The following is a 20,518-nucleotide window of genomic DNA, read 5'->3' on the forward strand; positions in this document are numbered from 1 at the left end:
TGGGTTGGACAAGTGTGCGGTAGTACACCTGGCGAAGGGTAAGTTCTCTGATACGAGTGGAGATGTCGAATTAGTGGATGGGAGCGTCTTAAGAGAATTAGACGCCGGAGAATTGTACAGATATCTAGGGATTGAAGAGCGGCGAATGCATGCCGTCTCTGAAGTCCGAACAACTCTTCGCAGCTCGTATGTTAGGAGACTCCGGAAGATCTGGTCATCAGAACTTTCCGGCAAGAACAAAGTCTCAGCTACTAACATGCTCGCTGTCCCGGTCCTACTTTACTCTTTTGGGGTCCTGAATTGGCCTCGAAATGAGTTGAAAGATCTCGACATCAAAACCCGTAAAGTCATCAATATGAATCAGAGCATGCACCCTAATTCATCAGTCGCCAGGATGTACCTCTCTCGGAACATCGGAGGGAGAGGATTGCAGAGCTTGGAGCGGCTTCACGATCGTTTGGTTCTGGGTTTAACATACGAGGTTGCCAATTTCACAGCAGACGAGGACGACTTCCTGATGCAATTTGTTCATAGTCATGAAAATGCGCGGAAGGGATCGTTCTTGTATAAGGCAGCAATCTACGCGGCAAATACCTTAGGTCTCGGAGAAATAAACGCTCTCATTGAACTCCCGAAAAAGGAGTTCAAGAGCGTCGTCAGGATAGCCGAGGAGAAAAAACTCCTCGGTGAACACATGGACAAGTCCATGCACAGCGTGTATTTCAAACACGTCCGTGACCATGGCTTGTCCACCCAGCTGACATTCTCCTTCTTGAAGTCAGCTGACCTGATGTCCGAGACCGAAGGGTTTATATTTGCCTGCCAAGATGGTGTTATCAACACTCTCGAATACCGTAGCAAGGTACTCCAGGCGCAGCTTCCGGACACGTCCTGTCGGACGTGTAAACAACGTCCGGAGACGCTGATGCACCTTTTGTCGGCATGTCCTGTGCTGGCAAGAGGTGCCTACATACAGCGTCACAATGCTGCCCTGCGAGTACTCTATTATCATCTCAGATATAGCTACGGTATCGATGAGATACCAGTGCTGCCTTATCTGCCAGGAGATATTCCGCAGGTTGTTGAGAATGACAGTTCCAAAATTTATTGGAACATACCATTCGCAACAACCCGGCGGATTGACCACAACAAACCTGATATTGTGCTCTTCGACAAGGCTACTCGTGACATTTATGTCATTGAGTTTTCGGCCCCAGCCGAATACAATATCTCGGCCAAAGAAGAGCACAAACACCAGATATATCAGGATCTCCTGTTTGAAATTGGCAAACTCTACCCAGGTTGCCGTGTCAAGCTCGTCGTTTTGGTTGTCGGCGACCTTGGAGTGATGAAACAGTCTTTTGTGTCTTCACTTGCGAAGGTACCGGCTTGCAGTTCAGCAGCCGTGTCTCTAGCAGTGCGGATGCCAAAGGCTGTCATTTTGATATCCCTGCGTCTACGTAGGCAAATGAATTTGGCCTGCTGCACTCACTAACCGCCTTGTTGTGCGGAGTGGTGCAGCAGTAATGGATGGCGCTTAGGCTGGGCCCTCGGAGAGTCGGACTCCGGGGAAACCCCCCTGAGCAATTAATAACAAATAATAATAATATATGAACAACGTGGCAGTAAAAGAGGCCTGTCAGGTTGCAAGGAGAACCTGATAGTGGATCGATGCGTCTTACAATATGCGATCTACTATCAACGCAACCTGTCAATGGCTTGGATTGACTATCGCAAGGCATTTGACTCAACTCCTCATGAGTTGATTTTATATCTACTCAAATGCCTGGGAGTCAATCCGGAAACTGTGGAATGCATTCGGCGTACAATGCAGCTCTTGCAAACGCGTTTTCACATTGGAAGTGGACACGCATTACAGGTAACCGGAGTTGTAGAGTATAAACGGGGGGTCTTCCAAGGCGATTCCTTGAGCCCTCTGCTGTTTTGCATTACACTGCTGCCTATATCTGTTGCACTCCGTAAAACTCATGGGTACTCTGTGGGGCCTCCGGGTGATCGAAACTATTCGATCACCCATCTGCTTTACATGGATGATCTAAAGCTCTATAGTGCTGATAAAGATCATCTACAAGCGGCCCTCAACATCGTAGCAGAGTACACACGAGATGTCGGAATGTCTTTTGGGTTGGATAAGTGTGCGGTCGTCCATCTGGCGAGGGGTAAGTGCTCTGATACGGGGGATGATGTCGAGTTAGTAGATGGGAGCGTCTTAAGACAATTAGACGCCGGAGAGTTGTATAGATACCTAGGAATGGAAGAGCACCGTATGCATGAGGTCTCTGAATTCCGAGCAACTCTCCAGAGCGAGTATGTTAGGAGACTCCGGAAAATTTGGTCCTCCGAACTTTCTGGCAATCATAAAGTATCAGCTACTAATTTACTCGCTGTCCCAGTCTTACTATACTCTTTCGGTGTCCTGAAATGGGCGCGAAAGGATTTACGCGATCTTGACATTAAAACCCGTAAGATCATTAATATGAATTGAAGCATGCACCCCAATTCATCTGTCGCCAGATTATACCTCTCTCGGTCCATCGGTGGGAGAGGTTTGCAGAGTTTAGAGCGGCTTCACGACCGTTTGGTCCTGGGTTTAACACACGAAGTTGTCAATTTCACTGCAGACGAGGATGACTTTCTTATGCAAATTGTACATAAACATGAAAATGCGCATAAGGGGTCATTCTTGTATAAGGCAGCAATATATGCGACAAGAACCCTTGGTCTTGGAGAAATAAACGCTCTTATGGAACTCCGAAAGGAGGAATTTAAGAGCGTCATCAGGAACGCCGAGGAAAAACTACTCCTTGGCGAATTGATGGACAAGTCCATGCACGGCATGTTCTTTAAACACGTGCGTAATCATGGCTTGTCCACCCAGCTGACGTTTTCCTTCTTAAAGTGAGCTGGCCTGATGTCCGAGACAGAAGGGTTCATATTTGCTTGCCAAGATGGTGTCATTAACACTTTAGAGTACCGTAGCAAGGTGTTCCAGGTGCAGCTTCCGGACACGTCCTGTAGGAGGTGTAAATAACATCCGGAGACGCTTATGCACCTTTTGTCGGCATGTCGAGTGCTGGTGAGAGGTGCATATATCCAGCGTCACAATGCTGCCCTTAGAGTACTGTACTACTATTTTCGTCATTGCTACGGTATTGACGTGACTCCAGTGCTACCTTATCTGCCAGGAGATATTCCCCAGGTTGTAACACGAACAGTTAAGGCGTTACGTAGAACGAGACAAACATATATATCTGTAGGATTGAACGTGTAAAAGAATGAGATGGATTACATTACACAGCGTATCTCATTCTCGGGGTCTCCTCTTTGCGCTATACTTCGTAGTCTCACTGTATAGTTCACTATCTCCAGTCTGAGAGTTGAATGTGTGCGTATGTTTGTACGTGTGTGTTGCGCGCCTGCAACTAATTCTAAGTAAACACATTCTAAGAAATTCTAAGGAATTCTCAGTAAACACATAGCGACGACTAATATAAATTATAGCAGTTATAATTTCAAAAAACGCGAGAAATTTTAAAGTTAAAAATTCATATGTAATTTTGTTATTATCATTGCAATAATAATTCTTCCTGTTTAGAAAAGGATGCTAAATTATTAGTTATTAAGAAAATTATTCATTTTTATTCCAAATAGGGCGCGAAAATTCAATTTTCAAAATTTCAATAAAAATTTTATTATTATATTTATAACATCTTATTTCTTGAAGGGGAAGGATGCTATACTAAAATAATAATTGTTATTTGTTAATACCGATGTACATACACTATTTGTATGACTTGTATCGTTATGAGTCGACTAAAATTACGTACAGTAAGTCATTTAAGTGTTTCCAGGTACAAATCATAATTTACTATCAATTTTAAATCACATTATTTTGTTTCGTTTGCTGATAAGACTATTGATTTCTCGAGTGTTAATTTGAATAATAATATGATTAAGACAATGAATTGGGAAAAATTGCCGTAGTTAACAAACGATGGAAATTATCATGCGCAACAATTACTGGCTACCATGAATAATATCGAGTATAGGTTATATATACCAAGCACGAAAAGCTTGCAAAATATTGTACGGTGACTTATTACATGGTGAATAATATAATGATCAGTAAGTAATTTTTTTCTCGACTTCTGTTTTTTTCCTTTGATGTAATTATTATCATTCTCTCTTTACAGTGAAGTACAACGAGAATAAGAGCGTAAAAGATGTGATTATAACAAAAAATGTGAGATATTATGTATGTAACAACTATTTGTTAGTAAATTATGAATAGAACCCTCTACTAAGCCTGCCTATGTATATGGTTGATAAATCCATTTTTTTCAGTCTCTACAAGGGACAAATTTTAAATACTCTGTGAGAATGTAAAAAACGAAAGATCAAATGCAACTTTTTTTATGAAATATGTAATTTCTGTATTTCTAAATGGTGGAAATTGTAATTAAGAAAAAATTTCAATGTAAATATAATTTCTAAAAAAAATCTTAAATTTACTTTGATGATTTTTTTAACTGTCTGTTAAGAAAATCGAAAATTTTCAAAAATCGTGAAGTCATTGGTTTTACCTCGTGTTTCGAAAATCGAGTGATCATCACGTCAAAAGGAGAAATTTTGACAAAAAGATGTAAAATCCGAACAAAAACAGTTCCATTGTAAAAAATTACGCCAAGTACACGTTCACAACTCTTGATTTACAAAAATGCCAAGGAGAAATTATCATTTTACAAAAAAATGTAAAATCAAAAAAAAAAACAGACCAAGTAGCCGTTATGAGCTTTCATAATTCCAAAAATTTTGTAATAAATTTAACGAATAAAAACAATTTTTTAGACATACTTGGCGTGCGTCATTGAGTACCTAAAATTTTTTCATTTCTGATAACTGAGCCAGAGACCTGATATGAAAAGCGATTTTACGGACAATTCTTTCAGCCCTTCCTCACCAAGTCATCAACCCTACTGATGATCATTTTGATGCAACCATATGAATCAGTTTATTAATTGAATGAACTGTTAATTAAATTGACTTCATTAGAAAATATAGCATTAATAAATGTCCAAGAAACACCGGAGCCCTATTTTAAAGTAAGATTTATTTCTACTATAAATTAAAAAAAAACAGGATTTTATCACGAAATTTGATCATTAATTTACTAAGCAGTTTCTATAATTAATTCAGTAATCATTTTTCTTGCCACCAGTATATTTTTAACTTCTCGCTAAGAAAATTGAAAATTTTTTAAAAATCACAGAAAACTTACATGAGTATCCCCACGAGGGTGTCACTATGTTTGTATGTTTGTGTGTGTGCGAGCGCGCGCGCGCGTGTGTGTGTGTGTGTATGTGTGTAAACCTCCTATAACTTATGAACGACTTTACCGATTTCATCGTGGTTGGCCCATTTGAAAAAACATGAACGAACTTGGATTTTGAATACAATTTTGACGGATTCCGATAGATGGATTTCAAGATATCTCAAAAAAACCGTGAAAAAATTTGAGAAAAATTTTTGTTTTTAAGTTGCTTTTTTGGAATAACTTTTAAACGGCTGAGTCGATTATCTCCAAGAACTAATCAGCTCTTGATCTTGAAAAATCACGTCAATTGCCGCTTGACCAATCAAAATCGATTAATTCGTTCAAAAGATATCGTGAACGATAGAAAACCAAAAAAAGTGTTTTTTTCGGAAGTACTCCTAAATTTTAACGTTCGATCAATGCGAACTTAAAAATTCATTACGAGGCTTAAAAAGCGGCGTTGAATGCTGCCAGTCACTTGAAAATCAGTTCATTTATTGGAAAGTTATTAAAAGTTGTACATTAAAATCGATGTTTTATCAAACTTCTATCAGACATGCAGTAATGCTGTGAAGAGGGAAAGAACAGGAGATAAGGTGATTATTGAACTACTGATATTTGACATCAATGAGTTACCTGAGGGGTATTATCACATTATCACGATTCATCTGAAAAAATTTTGGGTACTCAATGACGCACGCCAAGTAAGTCTAAAAAATTGTTTTTATTCGTTAAATTTATTACAAAATTTTTTCAATTATGAAAGGTCATAACGGCTACTTGGTCTGTTTTTTTTTATTTTACATCTTTTTGTAAAATGATAATTTCTCCTTGGCATTTTTGTAAATCAAGAGTTGTGAACGTGTACTTGGCGTAATTTTTTACAGTGGAACTGTTTTTGTTCGGATTTATATATGGGGTATTCCATGCCAAATCGACCACTTTTGGACCGACCCTTTTCGATTTGGCCGAAAGTTTTCCATCCTTTTCTACCCTATAAAAAAAGGTTCTCAGAATTTTTTTGAATTTTTTTACCTAACTCCAAAAAAGTTATGAATTTTTCAAAAAAATGACTTTTTTATTTTCAAATAGCCATAACTTTTTCAAAACTAAACATTTAGGTACCTTTTTTTTTTTTAAATTTTTGTTTTTAGATGTACTTTCCGATAAAAAATATTAAAAAATTTTTGTAAGTCAATACATATGGAATTTTTCAGTTTTTGACAAAAATCAATGATTTTTCGAAGTTCGACATTTTTTTTTCAATTTTTTTCTAAAATAAACTTTAATCAATTCCACAGTTATCCCTGTAGAACCCAGATTGGGCCGATTTCTCTTTCTATTTTTTTTATTCAATTGAAAAAATATTGTTAAATTTTCAAAAATGGAAAAAAAATTTTTTTTCATAAATTTTATTTATATAATGAGATAAATACAATTCAACGATTTCACGGCATTATATTCACAATTTAGAGGCTTCGTCGATGACTGTATTTAGTAAGATTCAAATTTTAATATATCAATTAGATCGATAAACTAGGGACAACAATTATCGACTTACCTATAGCCAGTAAACTAGATGCTATAAGCTAGTATGTTTTGATTAAAAGTGCGGCTTTATCATTTTGAGATCTAAAACATAACCTATAAATCTTTTGTGCAATCTAGTGTTTTATAAAAGATTGTCATTACATTTGTTGTATAAATAAATAATTTCTCTAGTTTATAAGCGCTTTTTTAATTTGTCTTTATGGCGTCAAAAAAGGTATTTGATCGGTGTTGTAATCCTTTTGAGTTGGAATCTCATTTTAAAAAAATTGGTTTACGTCCGGCGACTGATATTATGAAAGTAACGTTAGGATTAGATGATAATTATTTATTATGCAGTTCATGTCGAAAAAAAGCTTCAGAGTTAGTGAAGCAACAAACAAATGCACGTAATGATCCTAGTGCTGATGTAAGTGACCGTGAAGACAACTATAGTGACAATAATGACAACAATGATCAGGCTGATAATGATAGTAATACAACTGCCATGGATCTCCCATTATCCTTATCATTCCGTAAGTTTTTTTAATTATTTATACGTTACTTGAATACATTTCTAGTACCTATATGTTTCACTATTATTTTTTAAGGTTCCATGTCATTTGATAGCGAACCCAAAGCATCACAATCACGCTCAGGATCCCAAGTTAGCGCTGCAACTCAATTACCCGTAATAAACCATGCTTTAGAATTGTTAAATCAATCACCGATTCCATCGAAGAAATTGAGTCATAATCAATTTTTGAACAATAAAATAAATCGGGTATCCGACAGGTTGAAAAAAGTTTTGCTTTCTTCTTCAGATGAAGAATCGATTGATGACGATGGTGAAAATTTTCGCTCTCTAATTAAAATGTTGTATGATAAATTCAACGATATAGAAACTGATAAGTCTTTGAAAATACAAATTTTAACATTATTACCTGTAAAATGGAGTGAGAGACGTATTTGTGAAACTATGAATACATCAAGACATTTGTCAAGAGTAGCAAAAATTTGGTTGAAGAAACGGGTTTACTTTCTACACCTGAATCGAAATTAGGTATGGGTATCGTAAAATCGATGTTTTAAATACACTTGAAAACTAAATTACTCAACATTTTTGTATAGGAGGACAATTACTGATCAGGTAAAATTAAAAGTTGAAAATTTTTACAACGATGATGAGTATAGTGCTCAAATGCCCGGTATGAAAGACTTTGTATCAATTCGAAGTGATGATGGTAATCGGAGACACGTCCAAAAAGACTTATCCTGTCTAACTTAAAAGAATTATACCAATGTTTCTGTGAAATAAATCCTACTGAGAGAATTGGATTTTCAAAATTCGCTTCTTTGCGACCAAAACATTGTGTGTTAGCAGGGGCAAGTGGAACACACACCATCTGCGTGTGTACGATTCATCAAAACGTGAAGTTAATGATGCTTGGTAATTATCAAATTAATTAATAATTATAAATGCGTGAATTTTAAGTTTACTAAATTACTGTTATTTTAGGTGCAAATATTTATTCTTTGACAAGGAACACAGAAAAGCCCATTAAACACTACAGCGATTACTTGAGCACGATTATATGTGAAAATCCATCTTTTCAGTGTTATTTAGGTGGATGTAAAAACTGTCCTGGGGTCGATGAGTTGAGTAAAATTTTACTAAAATGTTTTGAGGACCGGGAAATCGAGAATATTACATATAAATATTGGATATCAAAACCGAGAAGTAGTTTAGAAACTATTATTAAGCCTACAGAAGAATTTGTGGAAAAATTTTGTAGTGAGTTAGAAATTCTTCTACCTCATTCGTTCATTGCTAAGGAGCAAGCCCAATTCTTGAAGACATTGAAAGAAACATTGAAACCAAACGAATACGTTATTATTTGTGATTTTGCAGAAAATTATGCCTTCGTAGTACAAAATGCGGCAGCTGGTTTTCACTGGAATAATAATCAGGCAACAGTTTTTCCAGTCGTTATTTATTATACAGTAAATAACAAACTTGAACACAAAAGTTTAGTAATTATCTCAGATTCTAACAAACATGATGCCGTTGCTGTTCATGTTTTCATCGAAATAATAACTGATTACGAGAAAAGTCTTCCTGAACGTTGTAACAAGATTTATTATTTTTCTGATGGAGCTCCTCAACAATTTAAAAACTTTAAAAACTTTGTAAATTTATATTACCACGAAGATGATTTCGATATTCCTGCTGAATGGCATTTTTTTGCGACTGCCCATGGGAAAGGTCCGTGTGATGGAATCGGTGGTATTCTCAAACGACTTGCAGCGAGAGCAAGTCTCCAACTCGCGGTAGACAAACAAATAACGACACCAGAAGAACTTTTTGAATGGGCTTCTGTACCGGATAACTTGCCGAATATTATAGTGAAGTTTTCCCCAGAAGAAGATTATGACACAGCAGTAAATGATTTAAATGATCGATTTTTGAAAACGAAACCGATTACAGGAACTCAACAACTACATTGTATAATTCCGGACAAAAATGGTTGTTTACTAGTTAAAAACTTTTCGAATTCGAATGAACACAGAATTTGGAAAATATTTAAACGACAGAGAGAAAAGTAATTAATTTTAGCTGCATCAATTATTGATCTTACTAATTACAGTCATCGATGAAGCCTCTAAATTGTGAATGTAATGCCGTAAAATCGTTGAATTGTATTTATCTCATTATATAAATAAAATTTATGAAAAAAAATTTTTTTTCCATTTTTGAAAATTTAACAATATTTTTTCAATTGAATAAAAAAAATAGAAAGAGAAATCGGCCCAATCTGGGTTCTACAGGGATAACTGTGGAATTGATTAAAGTTTATTTTAGAAAAAAAAATTAAAAAAAAATGTCGAACTTCGAAAAATCATTGATTTTTGTCAAAAACTGAAAAATTCCATATGTATTGACTTACAAAAATTTTTTAATATTTTTTATCGGAAAGTACATCTAAAAACAAAAATTAAAAAAAAAAAAAGATACCTAAATGTTTAGTTTTGAAAAAGTTATGGCTATTTGAAAATAAAAAAGCCATTTTTTTGAAAAATTCATAACTTTTTTGGAGTTAGGTAAAAAAATTCAAAAAATTCTGAGAACCGTTTTTTATAGGGTAGAAAAGGATGGAAAACTTTCGGCCAAATCGAAAAGGGTCGGGGTCAAAAGTGGTCGATTTGGCATGGAATACCCCATATTCAAATAATCGCTCTGAATGTTCCACAGGAATCTCAGAGGAATATTAATATTTACCTTGTATTTCCAAAATCTCGTGCTGGTTGCTCGGGCTCCGGCTTCACAATAACGTTTTTCCGTGCGGCAACTTCCCTTGTCCCTCGTGTGGGATTATCCCCACCCGCGGAACGCTTATTTCCTAGGCCCCGGAACTTATGTAAATTTTATTTCTACTGCGCGAGCATCCTAGACCACAGCGCCCTGTGATCTGTCGATAACTAACCACGGCTAGGGTGAGGACCTTCCACGGGTAATGAAGGAGCCCCGTGATAGTATTGATCACAATTTGTTGTTATTAACGCTTAAGAACTGTAATTTATGATCAAAAGCTATATTACGGATGCAATCTTATCTATCAAACAGATCCCAAGCTGATACTTGGGTGTTATTTTAGATCATACTCTTTTATGGCATGATCAAGTTATTGCAATGTGTACACGATCAATGTACTGCGCGATTAAAAATGAACAATGATTTATTTAATCTTCCTATGCAAAGAAGATTAGTTTCAACATTAACTTTGCCGATTTTTGATCATTGCACATTGGCCGACAGTGATATGTCAGGCACTCTACAAAAAAAGCTGCAGAGAAAATTCAATGCATGCATCAGGTTCATTTGCAGACTTGCAAGGTATGAGTACATTATTTCAAGCAGAAGGTTACTCGGTTGGCTAACATTATGTGGTCGGCGTGAGTTTCTGACTGCTTGATCTGTATTTAAAATGCTGAAATTACATCATGAAAGAATTTTGCTACAAGACTTCAGTGTGTTGACTTCAATTCGAGTACGCTCTAATAGACAAACTAATGTGTTGAGTTTACCGTGTGTTCGAACCGCAACATTTGATAAGTCGTTTATTGTCACGGCGGTTAAAGTTTGGAACCAGTTACCGGAGGAGATTGTCACTACTATTGATTACAGTGAATTTCGAGTTAAATGCTATAAGTTTTTTCTAGATAAAGATGATAAATCATTGCAAATACTACATATTTAAATTCTCATTATTTGTATTTTTAGTTTTATTAACTAAAGTTATTAAATGATAAATTATATAACTTAGATAGACTTTGCTTCGAGACAACGTTACTTTCGTTACTTTTGTTATTTTTTCTTAATTTTCTTTTTTTATACTGTTTTATTATCATTTCCATTACTGTTGGATTACTGTTATTATTATTACTGTGTATTCATTTATATGTAAGGCCCTTAGGGAGCTAAGGCTTCAGGGTCTAAAAATTTGATAAATAAACAAATAAATAACAATATAATTAGAATGATATAATTTCAGAATTGGTCTGTATTTCTTTCACAGATTTACTCGAGCAGATGAACGCTTGGTGCATAGAAGACTGAAACTACCTGAATAAAATGAAAGAGAATATTTCGAAGGAGATTGTAGAAATACAGGCATCTAACGCCTGTTTAATTCAAGTAATTAAAGAGGAGCCCAGTGCTGAGAAGAACAAACTACCAGAAGATGTTAAAATTATCAAAGCTCGCTTGTCCACGCTAGACGACCAAGCCACATTAAGATCCTCCACAAACTTATCTTCTGACTCTGCGTTAAGGAGAAAAATTGCCAGCTCAGTTGTGATATCAGTCGAAAAACACTTAAGAAAAAACAATGCTATCATTTCCGGCCTGGCAATCAGGGACAACAATACTCTCAACTCAGTTAACGACTTTGACAACACGCACTTCGGTATCAAAAACAGTCTCACTTGTGTCGACATCATCGCGAAGAGTTACCTCAGAATTGAAGTAACTTTTAAAGACGGCTCAACTAAAAGCCAAGTCATGACTAAAAAAAAAGAATCTAAAAATCCCGATTTATATAAACCATGACCTGACACCTGAGGAAGGTCTTGCAGCAAAAAAGATCAGAGACTTTGGTAAAGCAGCTATTTCCGAAGGTAAAAAGGTTAAATTCAGTCACCTCAAGGTTACTGTGAATGGAATCTCTCACATTTTCGACCCAGACTTCGGCGAAGTCATTACAGCCTCATCTAATAATGCAATCGTCAACAATAATTGCAGTAGCTCTCAACTGCAGGAGTCAGACACATAAATGTTGATTTCAAACTCACCACCGATAAATTTATAAGCACCAGTACACAACTTACAACCCGCAGCGCCAAGTTAACCTTCTGGAACGTCGAGGCTCCAAAAATCTCTAATTCTCAACTGATCTCTTTTTCTCCAACTATGTACGCTTCAGTGAAACCATGCTCCTGTACCTTACTAAACATTGACTCGATGCTTGGAGTCCTGCTATTAAATCTATTGGCCCCGGTAGACCCAGCGGTCTGCGGCTGCTGACGCTTATCTGCCATGATACTAATCCGCAAGCACTACATGTCCCAAATTTCTAGATCATTCCAAAAACTTCTTTAATCGATTCAACGGTGATTGTCACCTCTGTCTACATATCATCTTCTGCTGATTTAACTGAGTTATTAGATGACTTGCAGGAAGTCATGTATCACATAATGTGTACTCATCACCATGTTGTGTTCATCGTAGGCGGCGATTTCAACGCTTGCTTTGGCTTCTGTGGATACTTGGATTTTAATATCGTTGACACGTCTTTGCTACAAGAAACTAGAACCGCTAAAGATTTAATCACCAAACATAAAGGGGAAATCCTTCTAGAGTTTATGGAATCCAATGGATTACCTTGGTAAACAGGTGGACTCGTAGTTACACATCGGGAGAGCTTACATATACCAGCAGTAATGGCCAGAGTACGATAGGCCTAATCTGGGTGAGCATACTAGGTTCTCATTATATGAAAGATAAGTGGGTTGATGACATCTGATCCACCTCCGATCATGTTCCAGTGATGGTGGAATTATATGATCCTGAAACACCGTACCTTTTTCATTGTCTGAAGCCTCAAAAGACGAGTATTTCTCTCTTCGCTGGAATCCATTATGTCATGAACTGGAATTATCATCCCCCCTTTCCGGGTAACCTCGTTTGAATGCACCCGATCAACTTAACAGTCTTCTCACTGCTGGTATTACCACCGCCGCCAACATCTGCAACATGATCAGACCTACCAATGCGCGCGAGAAACTTCCAGCGAAACCATGGCTTGATTCAGAGTGTCGCTCTTTCAAAACAGTTGTAAACTCACAACTCAAACGGTGTAAAGCCTTCCGCGCTGACTCGTTATCCTGCGAAAACTCCCTGACCAACAAATAGGCTTACCATAAATTGTTTGACGAAAAGAAATCTGACTACATCAAAATACTTCATAGAAAATTCGCCTACACCCGGGATTCTGCGGAATTCTGGCGGGTCATTCGTTCAGCCCTAAGACAACCCAACTATTCATCTCAGGTGACATTAGAAAACTGGGAGAAATTTTTTTGTAACATTTACTTTCCGAGACCACATTTTTTCACGTCTCTTGCAGCAAACTACGACACTGAGTTAGAATCGGACATCACGATCGATGAACCCCTTAAAAGTATCAAGAATGTTAAATTGGGGAAAGCTGCCGGATCTGATGGGATTTTCAATGATTTCCTCAAAAGTTTACTGCATAACTGGCTGCATCTGACTCTGATATTATTCAACAGGATTCTTGATACAGGCACCACACCATCAAGCTGATCGGAAGTCATCATGTGCATGTTACACAAAAAGGGTGATCCTAAAGACCCAAACAACTAAAGAGGGATCGCCCTCGTTAACTGTATAACAAAAGTGTTTACACAAATAACCCATGATCGCTTAAAAAATTGGGCTGACTCCAGAGGACAGATACCTGAAGAGGAACCTGGTTTCCGGTCGGGTCGCAAGTGCGAGGATAACATTTTTGTTCTGCATACTTCGCTATAACTTCAAGTCAGATCCAAAAAGTCTAACACTTCTACACTATTCGTTGACTTCAAAAGAGCCTTCGACTCTGTTCAACACGACAAACTCTGGGAAGAGCTTGCGTGCATAGGTCTCAGTACTAAAATCATCAAACTATTAATTCATTTGTACAAGAACTTCCACATGAGGATCAATAGCTCTGACAAGCTTTTGGCTCCCATACACGTCACTGAAGGAGTATTACAAAAGGAAATACTTAGGCCACTTCTCATCAGCCTCTTCATCAGCGACTTTGTAACTTTTCTGAAGTCTAGAGGGGCAAAGGGTCTTTTCACCGATCATCACGAGATTGTACCATCCGTGTAGGCCAATGACATAGCCCTCTTGACCACATCCGAAATTAAACTTCACAGAAACCTTAAATTCCTTGAAGAATATTGCCAACTTAATTTATTGACAGTCAACACCAAGAAGACCTCCATACTCATATCTAGAGCCTCTGGCCGGTTGTCTAAGAAACCAAGTAATATCATATACAAGGATGAGCATGTAAACATTGTCACGTCATTTGAATACTTGGGTGAAACCTTTTGTACCTCGTTGAAGGCTAACTTAGCATCAGCTGGAGCAGTCAAAAAAAGCAGTTTGGCCTCTAGAACTGTATTGGAAATAATTGCTAATCTCAAAGCCAGTGCCTGGGCTGGTGTCTCCAAGCTTCATAGCAGCATTATACGTTCTACAACAGCTTACATGACTCACATTTGGGGTGTTAACTTGGATATCATGGAGACGTTCTATTCCGTCATTTTATTAAGTTAAGATGATCCTGGTCGATTTTAAGATTTGAAAATGATTAATTTATTAGAATTGGTCTAAAATTGAAATCTTAAAATAACTTGTGCTAATAAAATAATAACTAACTCTCGTATTAAAATATTAAGACTGAAAATTATTAAGAAATGTTAGTCTTAAGGTCATGTCTCGTTTGCGCGCAAATGGCCGTCCAAGCCACAAACAATAATCCAAGTTTTAGAAACTATTTTCATTATTTATTTTTACATTAGTTTTGTAATTGGGAATTTAGAATTGTTATGAAATTTTATGAGACTCGCAAATGAGATAATGGTGTAATAAGTTTTAATTAGGAAATTAGTCTTGACAAAGTTGTAAAGAAAATTTTATTATTTAGGGGAGTTTATTTTTCAATTATTATTTTTAAGATTTCGTAACTTAGAGACCATTGCATAGTTGCTCATGATGAAGGTGTAATTGAAAGTCTGATAAAAGTGTATGTGTGTGCGTGTGTGTGTTGTTATATAAATTGTAACAGTTTTATCTGCTCAGGTTAGCCCCTAATCAATTTTATCAATAAACTAACTAAATTAACAAACAACAATAATTGTCAGGGCGCTACCAGGATTTTTTATCACAGTTCCTGGAACCGGTCCAGAGCTGAGAATTCCTTATCTTAGGGTAGACAGAGTTAAGGAAGGTGCTGCTGAATAATAAATAATTAATTAACAAGATTGGCCAATATTGATTAACAATAAAATTTAACAAAGAAATACTTATCGATGATTAAGTAATTTTCACTCACACACTCACACTATAATTTATTAAAACTTATTAACTATAGCCTAACTAACGGCTAACCAGAACGAACGAGTCTCTCTGCGCAAATACTGCAGTGCGACAGAGACCGTCTAGCCTAACTAACGGCTAACCAGAACTGAACCAACTAACATAAGCCTAACTAACGGCTAACCAGAACTATTTAATTACTCTGCACAAAGACAACAGTGTGACAGAGATCGTCTAGCCTAACTAACCGGGGACGTAAATGAGGATTTCGAGTAGGGTTTTTATTCTAGAAATAAATACTCGAATTAACTTGAAAAATGTATATTAAAAATAAATGAAATTTAAAATCTGTTACAAAATTGAATGAATCAAACTACAGAGATATTAATGTAAAACCAAATATACTTATAAGTACGAAGTTCAATTGGATGTATAATAGCATTTACAAAATAATGTTAGAATTCCTTCCCCGTGATATCTTCTCAAAACTATAAAATGCTTCACGATTTGGCCTTCAGTGTAAAAATGGGTACACCAAAACTATAGAGTGGCTGACTGTGAGGATATTTGGAGCTGAAAATTCGACGCAAATATATCACGAGGGTGATACGAGTTCGGCGGTACAATCTGAATACTTAGAGAAAATACTCGGCGCGAATATATTACGTGGGTGATACGAGTTCGTCATTACTATCTGAATATTTAGAGAAAAATACTCGGCGCGAATATATCATGAGGGTGATACGAGTTCGAGCACTACTATCTCAAAAACAAAAAAAGACTGAAAGCTAACTGTACTGAAGACTGAGCAAAAATTGAACAAAACTGGACAAGAACTGGACAAAAAAAAACTGCACGTTTTCGAGGGTGAGAGTGTCTTACATAGATTCGGTGAGTCCTTTTTCGTGAGCGCGGGAGGAAAAGGTCCGTCCGCGCACTTACACACACGCATGCAAACTTTCCATTTTTTTATTTATTTACGACTATTTTCAATTAATGCTATTGTTTATAATTTTTATGTTCCCAGACCTTTCTAAAAATAATCAGCGATGTTGAATATGGGTACTGGAACTTTGTTTGAAGTTCTAGCTAAATTTTAATACTTCGTACCAAAATTTTTATCTATAATTATTTATCTTATTTAAATTTTTGTGTGAAAATTAGTTTATTAATTTAAATTTAACATTTATTCGGGTATTATTAACTTCATTTAATCGTTTTAGTTGAGATTGCGAATCTTATTCAATTTTAGAATTTATTTAATTATAGAGAATATGAAATTCGTTTCTCATAGAATTCGCATAGTTTCTAATATTTATTTAACGATTTAGTTTCAGTAAAATTTTAGTTGTTTAATTTGTTGAATAATTGGTTTTTTTTAGATGAGTTTCTTTTTGTTCGGAATATTTAACATTTCTAATGATTTGAACATTTTTATCAAGCCTCTGCATCTCGTTATTGGCTTACAAGAAAGAAGAAAAAAAAAATATAATACTATCTAATTGCATTGACATTAAAGTTTTAAATATTGTAAAAAAAAAAAAATATCCGTTAAAATTTATCGAAAACGTAACCTTGGTTGATTTGAATCTTAAGTAAATTGAGTTGTTTGTGAGAGGACAGATTTTATCGTTGGGAATTTTTCTGAAATTATTTCTAGATTTTACTACCTATTGTAACTAAATTACTCTAGCCTAAACAAACGTCCCGCATAGATATTTTTCCTTTTATCACTACTTACTTTAGTCCTAAGGTTCTATATTGCATTTTATTGCCCTCTTATCTTCGGGTCCGTTTAATTTTAGGCGTAATATTTTTCATTTAAGTTTCGAGGAAAAATATCCATGGACTGTGTCTAGCGTTGCGTTAATGACCCTGGTGTCATTAGTGCAACCTTTTTTTCTTACCGTCTGTCTTATCGTAGTTGTACGTATGTAAAAATAACTATTCGAAAATTACATTTATTTCTTATATTATTTCAGCGAACGAGATTTATGATCGTCTCGACTTATTTAATTATTTTAATTTTAATTTTAATTAATCAAATTGTCTAGACATAACAGATTCTTTATTGTTTTCGAGTTGTCTGGTTACTAAACTTACAATATATTGTTAAACTGATAATAATTTTTTTTTCTCTATACTTCCTTTCATAATAATATTGAAACTTATTTTCAACATGATATCGAAATATAGTTATAAATTTGATTTTTCTAGTGCCTCCAAATATAGATGACTCACAAAGCTCTTCAGACGCTATCGTAAGAGAGAATGCTAATGTTACGCTTACATGTAAGGCTTCCGGTAGTCCTACTCCAACGATTCGATGGAAACGGGATGATAATGAAAAAATAGTCATCAATAAAACGCTGGAAGGTAAAATAAAAAAATCACTTTCTAAAATAATTGCAAGTATCCGTACTTTAGTATACTTAAACAAAACTAAAAATGACTGAATAAAAAATGATTAAGTGAAGGATAAGTCAACTATACGTAATGTAATTTTTTATCATCTAAATAATTTTCAAGTTGAAACAAAATCTTAAGTAGTTTCTGGACAGAATTGGCGTAAGGCTTCAGTCCCTCTATTCTCGTGTCAGACGTCTCTGTCACATTACTAGATTCTTAATTTGATTTATCTTATTACTATGCTGTAACGGGTTTGAGCCGTCCCTTGGTCACCCCTTTATTTAAATTTAATAATTAGGGCGCCACTGGAATTTTTATCACGGTTTCCAGAACCGGTCCAAGCAAGAGAGATATCACAGGGTCGAGAGAAATTATAATATTTGACACAAATAACAATAATTAAAATTGACTTGAATTATCAATTTATTTGAACAATATGACAATAGTTAAACCCTGATTCAATTCTCACACACACACACTCATACTTACAAAAGTTGCTTATTCCTACGATACCCTCTTATGGAGCGTCTATATCGTAGTTTCTATCATAGTTCTTATTCCTGACGGTACACTCATATGGAGCGTCTATACCGCAGTTTCTAACTAAGTCGCGCTGTCCACAGGACCCTCACGCTCTAAGACTCTAGATATGACCCTGGGTGGTCGCCCGGATCCCTGCCCAAGGTTCATACCGTCCTTAGCTCTTTCGCTGTCCACAGAACCCTCACTACGGGACTAAGGAACCTGAAGTCGACTAGGACAGAGGAGGATACCATGACGCTAGTCGACAACCTGCTAATTCTAACCTCCTCGACAGCCCGTGAACGAGGAGTATATAATGTAAATTATCCCCCCCCCCTCACACACACACACACACACACAATTCCAATAAAACAATTTATCTAAATACACACTTGACTCTAATTTACAATTATTTTAAAATCCAAGATACTCTTTACAACATAACTTCCTGGGAATCAAATTTCTCGGTCCCTAACTTGACTTCGATAAATAAGTTAATTAAATTCTGGTTGCTTAATTAATAATATCACAGTAGCGTTTATTCAACCAAGATGTTAGATTAATTAAAATTTACTCGAACTCAAACTTTCTGAATAATCGGCTTATGTCTATTTTGAATTCCAGTCAAGATTTGAAACTTAGTCTTCAACTTGGTAAAAATTTCCCAAGGCTAAATTTTATGTTGATTAATTTTGAAATCATCGTACTGGAATTTGACAAATTTATTTATCGAAGTTTATTGAACAAATTTTCTTTTGTCGATAATTTTCTATTGTAATTTTGTTTTATCAATTAATTTACTATTTAACAATTTTAATATTCTAATTTAAGGAATTTGTGTATATGATAATTTTATTTTATAATTTTTGATAATTTTCCAAAAGTAAATTTTAATTATTAATTTTAATTTTCCATTTTAATTTAATTTTTAATTCATTGTTACTTGTTGGTTTTATTCGTCAATTTTAATCTAACTTGAACAATTGTCTAATTTTAGTTTCCTTTAGTTTTATTTTAATTTCTAATTTGTAATAATTTAATCGACAGAATATCGCTTATATAAATGACACAGTTAACTAAAAATTGTCGATATCAAAATTTCTGATTTGTAAATTTTAATCTAAATTTATTTGACCAATTTTATAATAATATTAATTCTAACTTTAACCTCCTTTATTTTTAATTTTGAAATTCTTCCAACTTATTGAATTTTCTATTTGTTCAAATTTTGATTTAACTAATTTTAACCTCGATTTATAATTTAGATATTTTAATTAAATTCGAATAATTAATTAATTAATCAAGTAGGGTGATTGGAAGACGGAACCTGGCCTGTGCCTAGAGTTTCCGGGGACGAAGCAATAATTTTCCGAGGTTAAACTTTATTTTGTACCTGAGAACTTTTTGACGATTTCTTCACTTGAGTTCAGCTCTCTTTGTTTTCGTTCACTTCTAATAAAGGTAACCTTGTCCGCCAAAATCACGGTGTTCTCGGTACTCGGATTCACTGCGTCGCAGCTCGGGATATTTAGCAATATTTTATCTGGAAATTCAGGATAGTTAGAACGGTTTTATTGGATAATTAGGCTGGCTAAATGCCTAGCAGTAATTATCAATTTTACAAGTTAAAAATAATCGCTCTCAAGGTTTCACAGGAATCTCCGAGGAATATTAATATTTACCTGGTATTTCCAAAATTTCGTGTTGGTTGCTCGGGCTCCGGCTTCACAATGTCGCTTTTCCGTTCGGCAACTTCACTCGTCCCTCGTGTGGGATTATCCCCACCCGCGGAACACTTATCTTATAGGCCCCGGAACTTATGTAAATTTTATTTCTACTACGCGAACATCCTAGACCACAGCGCTCTGTGATCCGTCGATAACTAACCGCGGCTAGGGTGAGGACCTTCAACGGGTAATGAAGGAGCCCCGTGACAATGCAAACGTGAATATTTTATACTAGCTTCAAAAATTTTAGTTAATGGTTGTTTCTATACAACACGAAAAAGCATGGTATTTTTTTTAATTAATCAGTGTTATTCCAAATTACAA

General features: G+C 35.6%; 2 protein-coding genes across 2 annotated transcripts in view; both read left to right on the plus strand.

The window, feature by feature from the left end:
• The window catches only part of LOC141526507 (uncharacterized), a 1,028,588-nt gene that overhangs the window by 502,871 nt on the left and 505,199 nt on the right, over window positions 1-20,518 (plus strand). The window contains exon 6 of the mRNA XM_074241542.1: window positions 17,754-17,912. Coding sequence (XP_074097643.1) covers window positions 17,754-17,912 — 159 coding nt within the window. The remainder of the gene's footprint in view (window positions 1-17,753; window positions 17,913-20,518) is intronic.
• LOC141526483 (uncharacterized) lies at window positions 8,163-11,480 on the plus strand. The gene is made up of 4 exons (XM_074241518.1): window positions 8,163-8,312; window positions 8,382-8,990; window positions 9,075-9,389; window positions 11,416-11,480. The coding sequence occupies exons 1-4, from the start codon at window positions 8,303-8,305 to the stop codon at window positions 11,478-11,480; spliced, it is 999 nt and encodes a 332-aa protein (XP_074097619.1). The 5' UTR covers window positions 8,163-8,302.

Source organism: Cotesia typhae, unplaced genomic scaffold (genome assembly GCF_013202065.1).
Source record: "Cotesia typhae breed Kobodo isofemale line unplaced genomic scaffold, CoteBio_Ctyphae contig_34, whole genome shotgun sequence".
NCBI classification, from domain to species: Eukaryota; Metazoa; Arthropoda; class Insecta; order Hymenoptera; family Braconidae; genus Cotesia; species Cotesia typhae.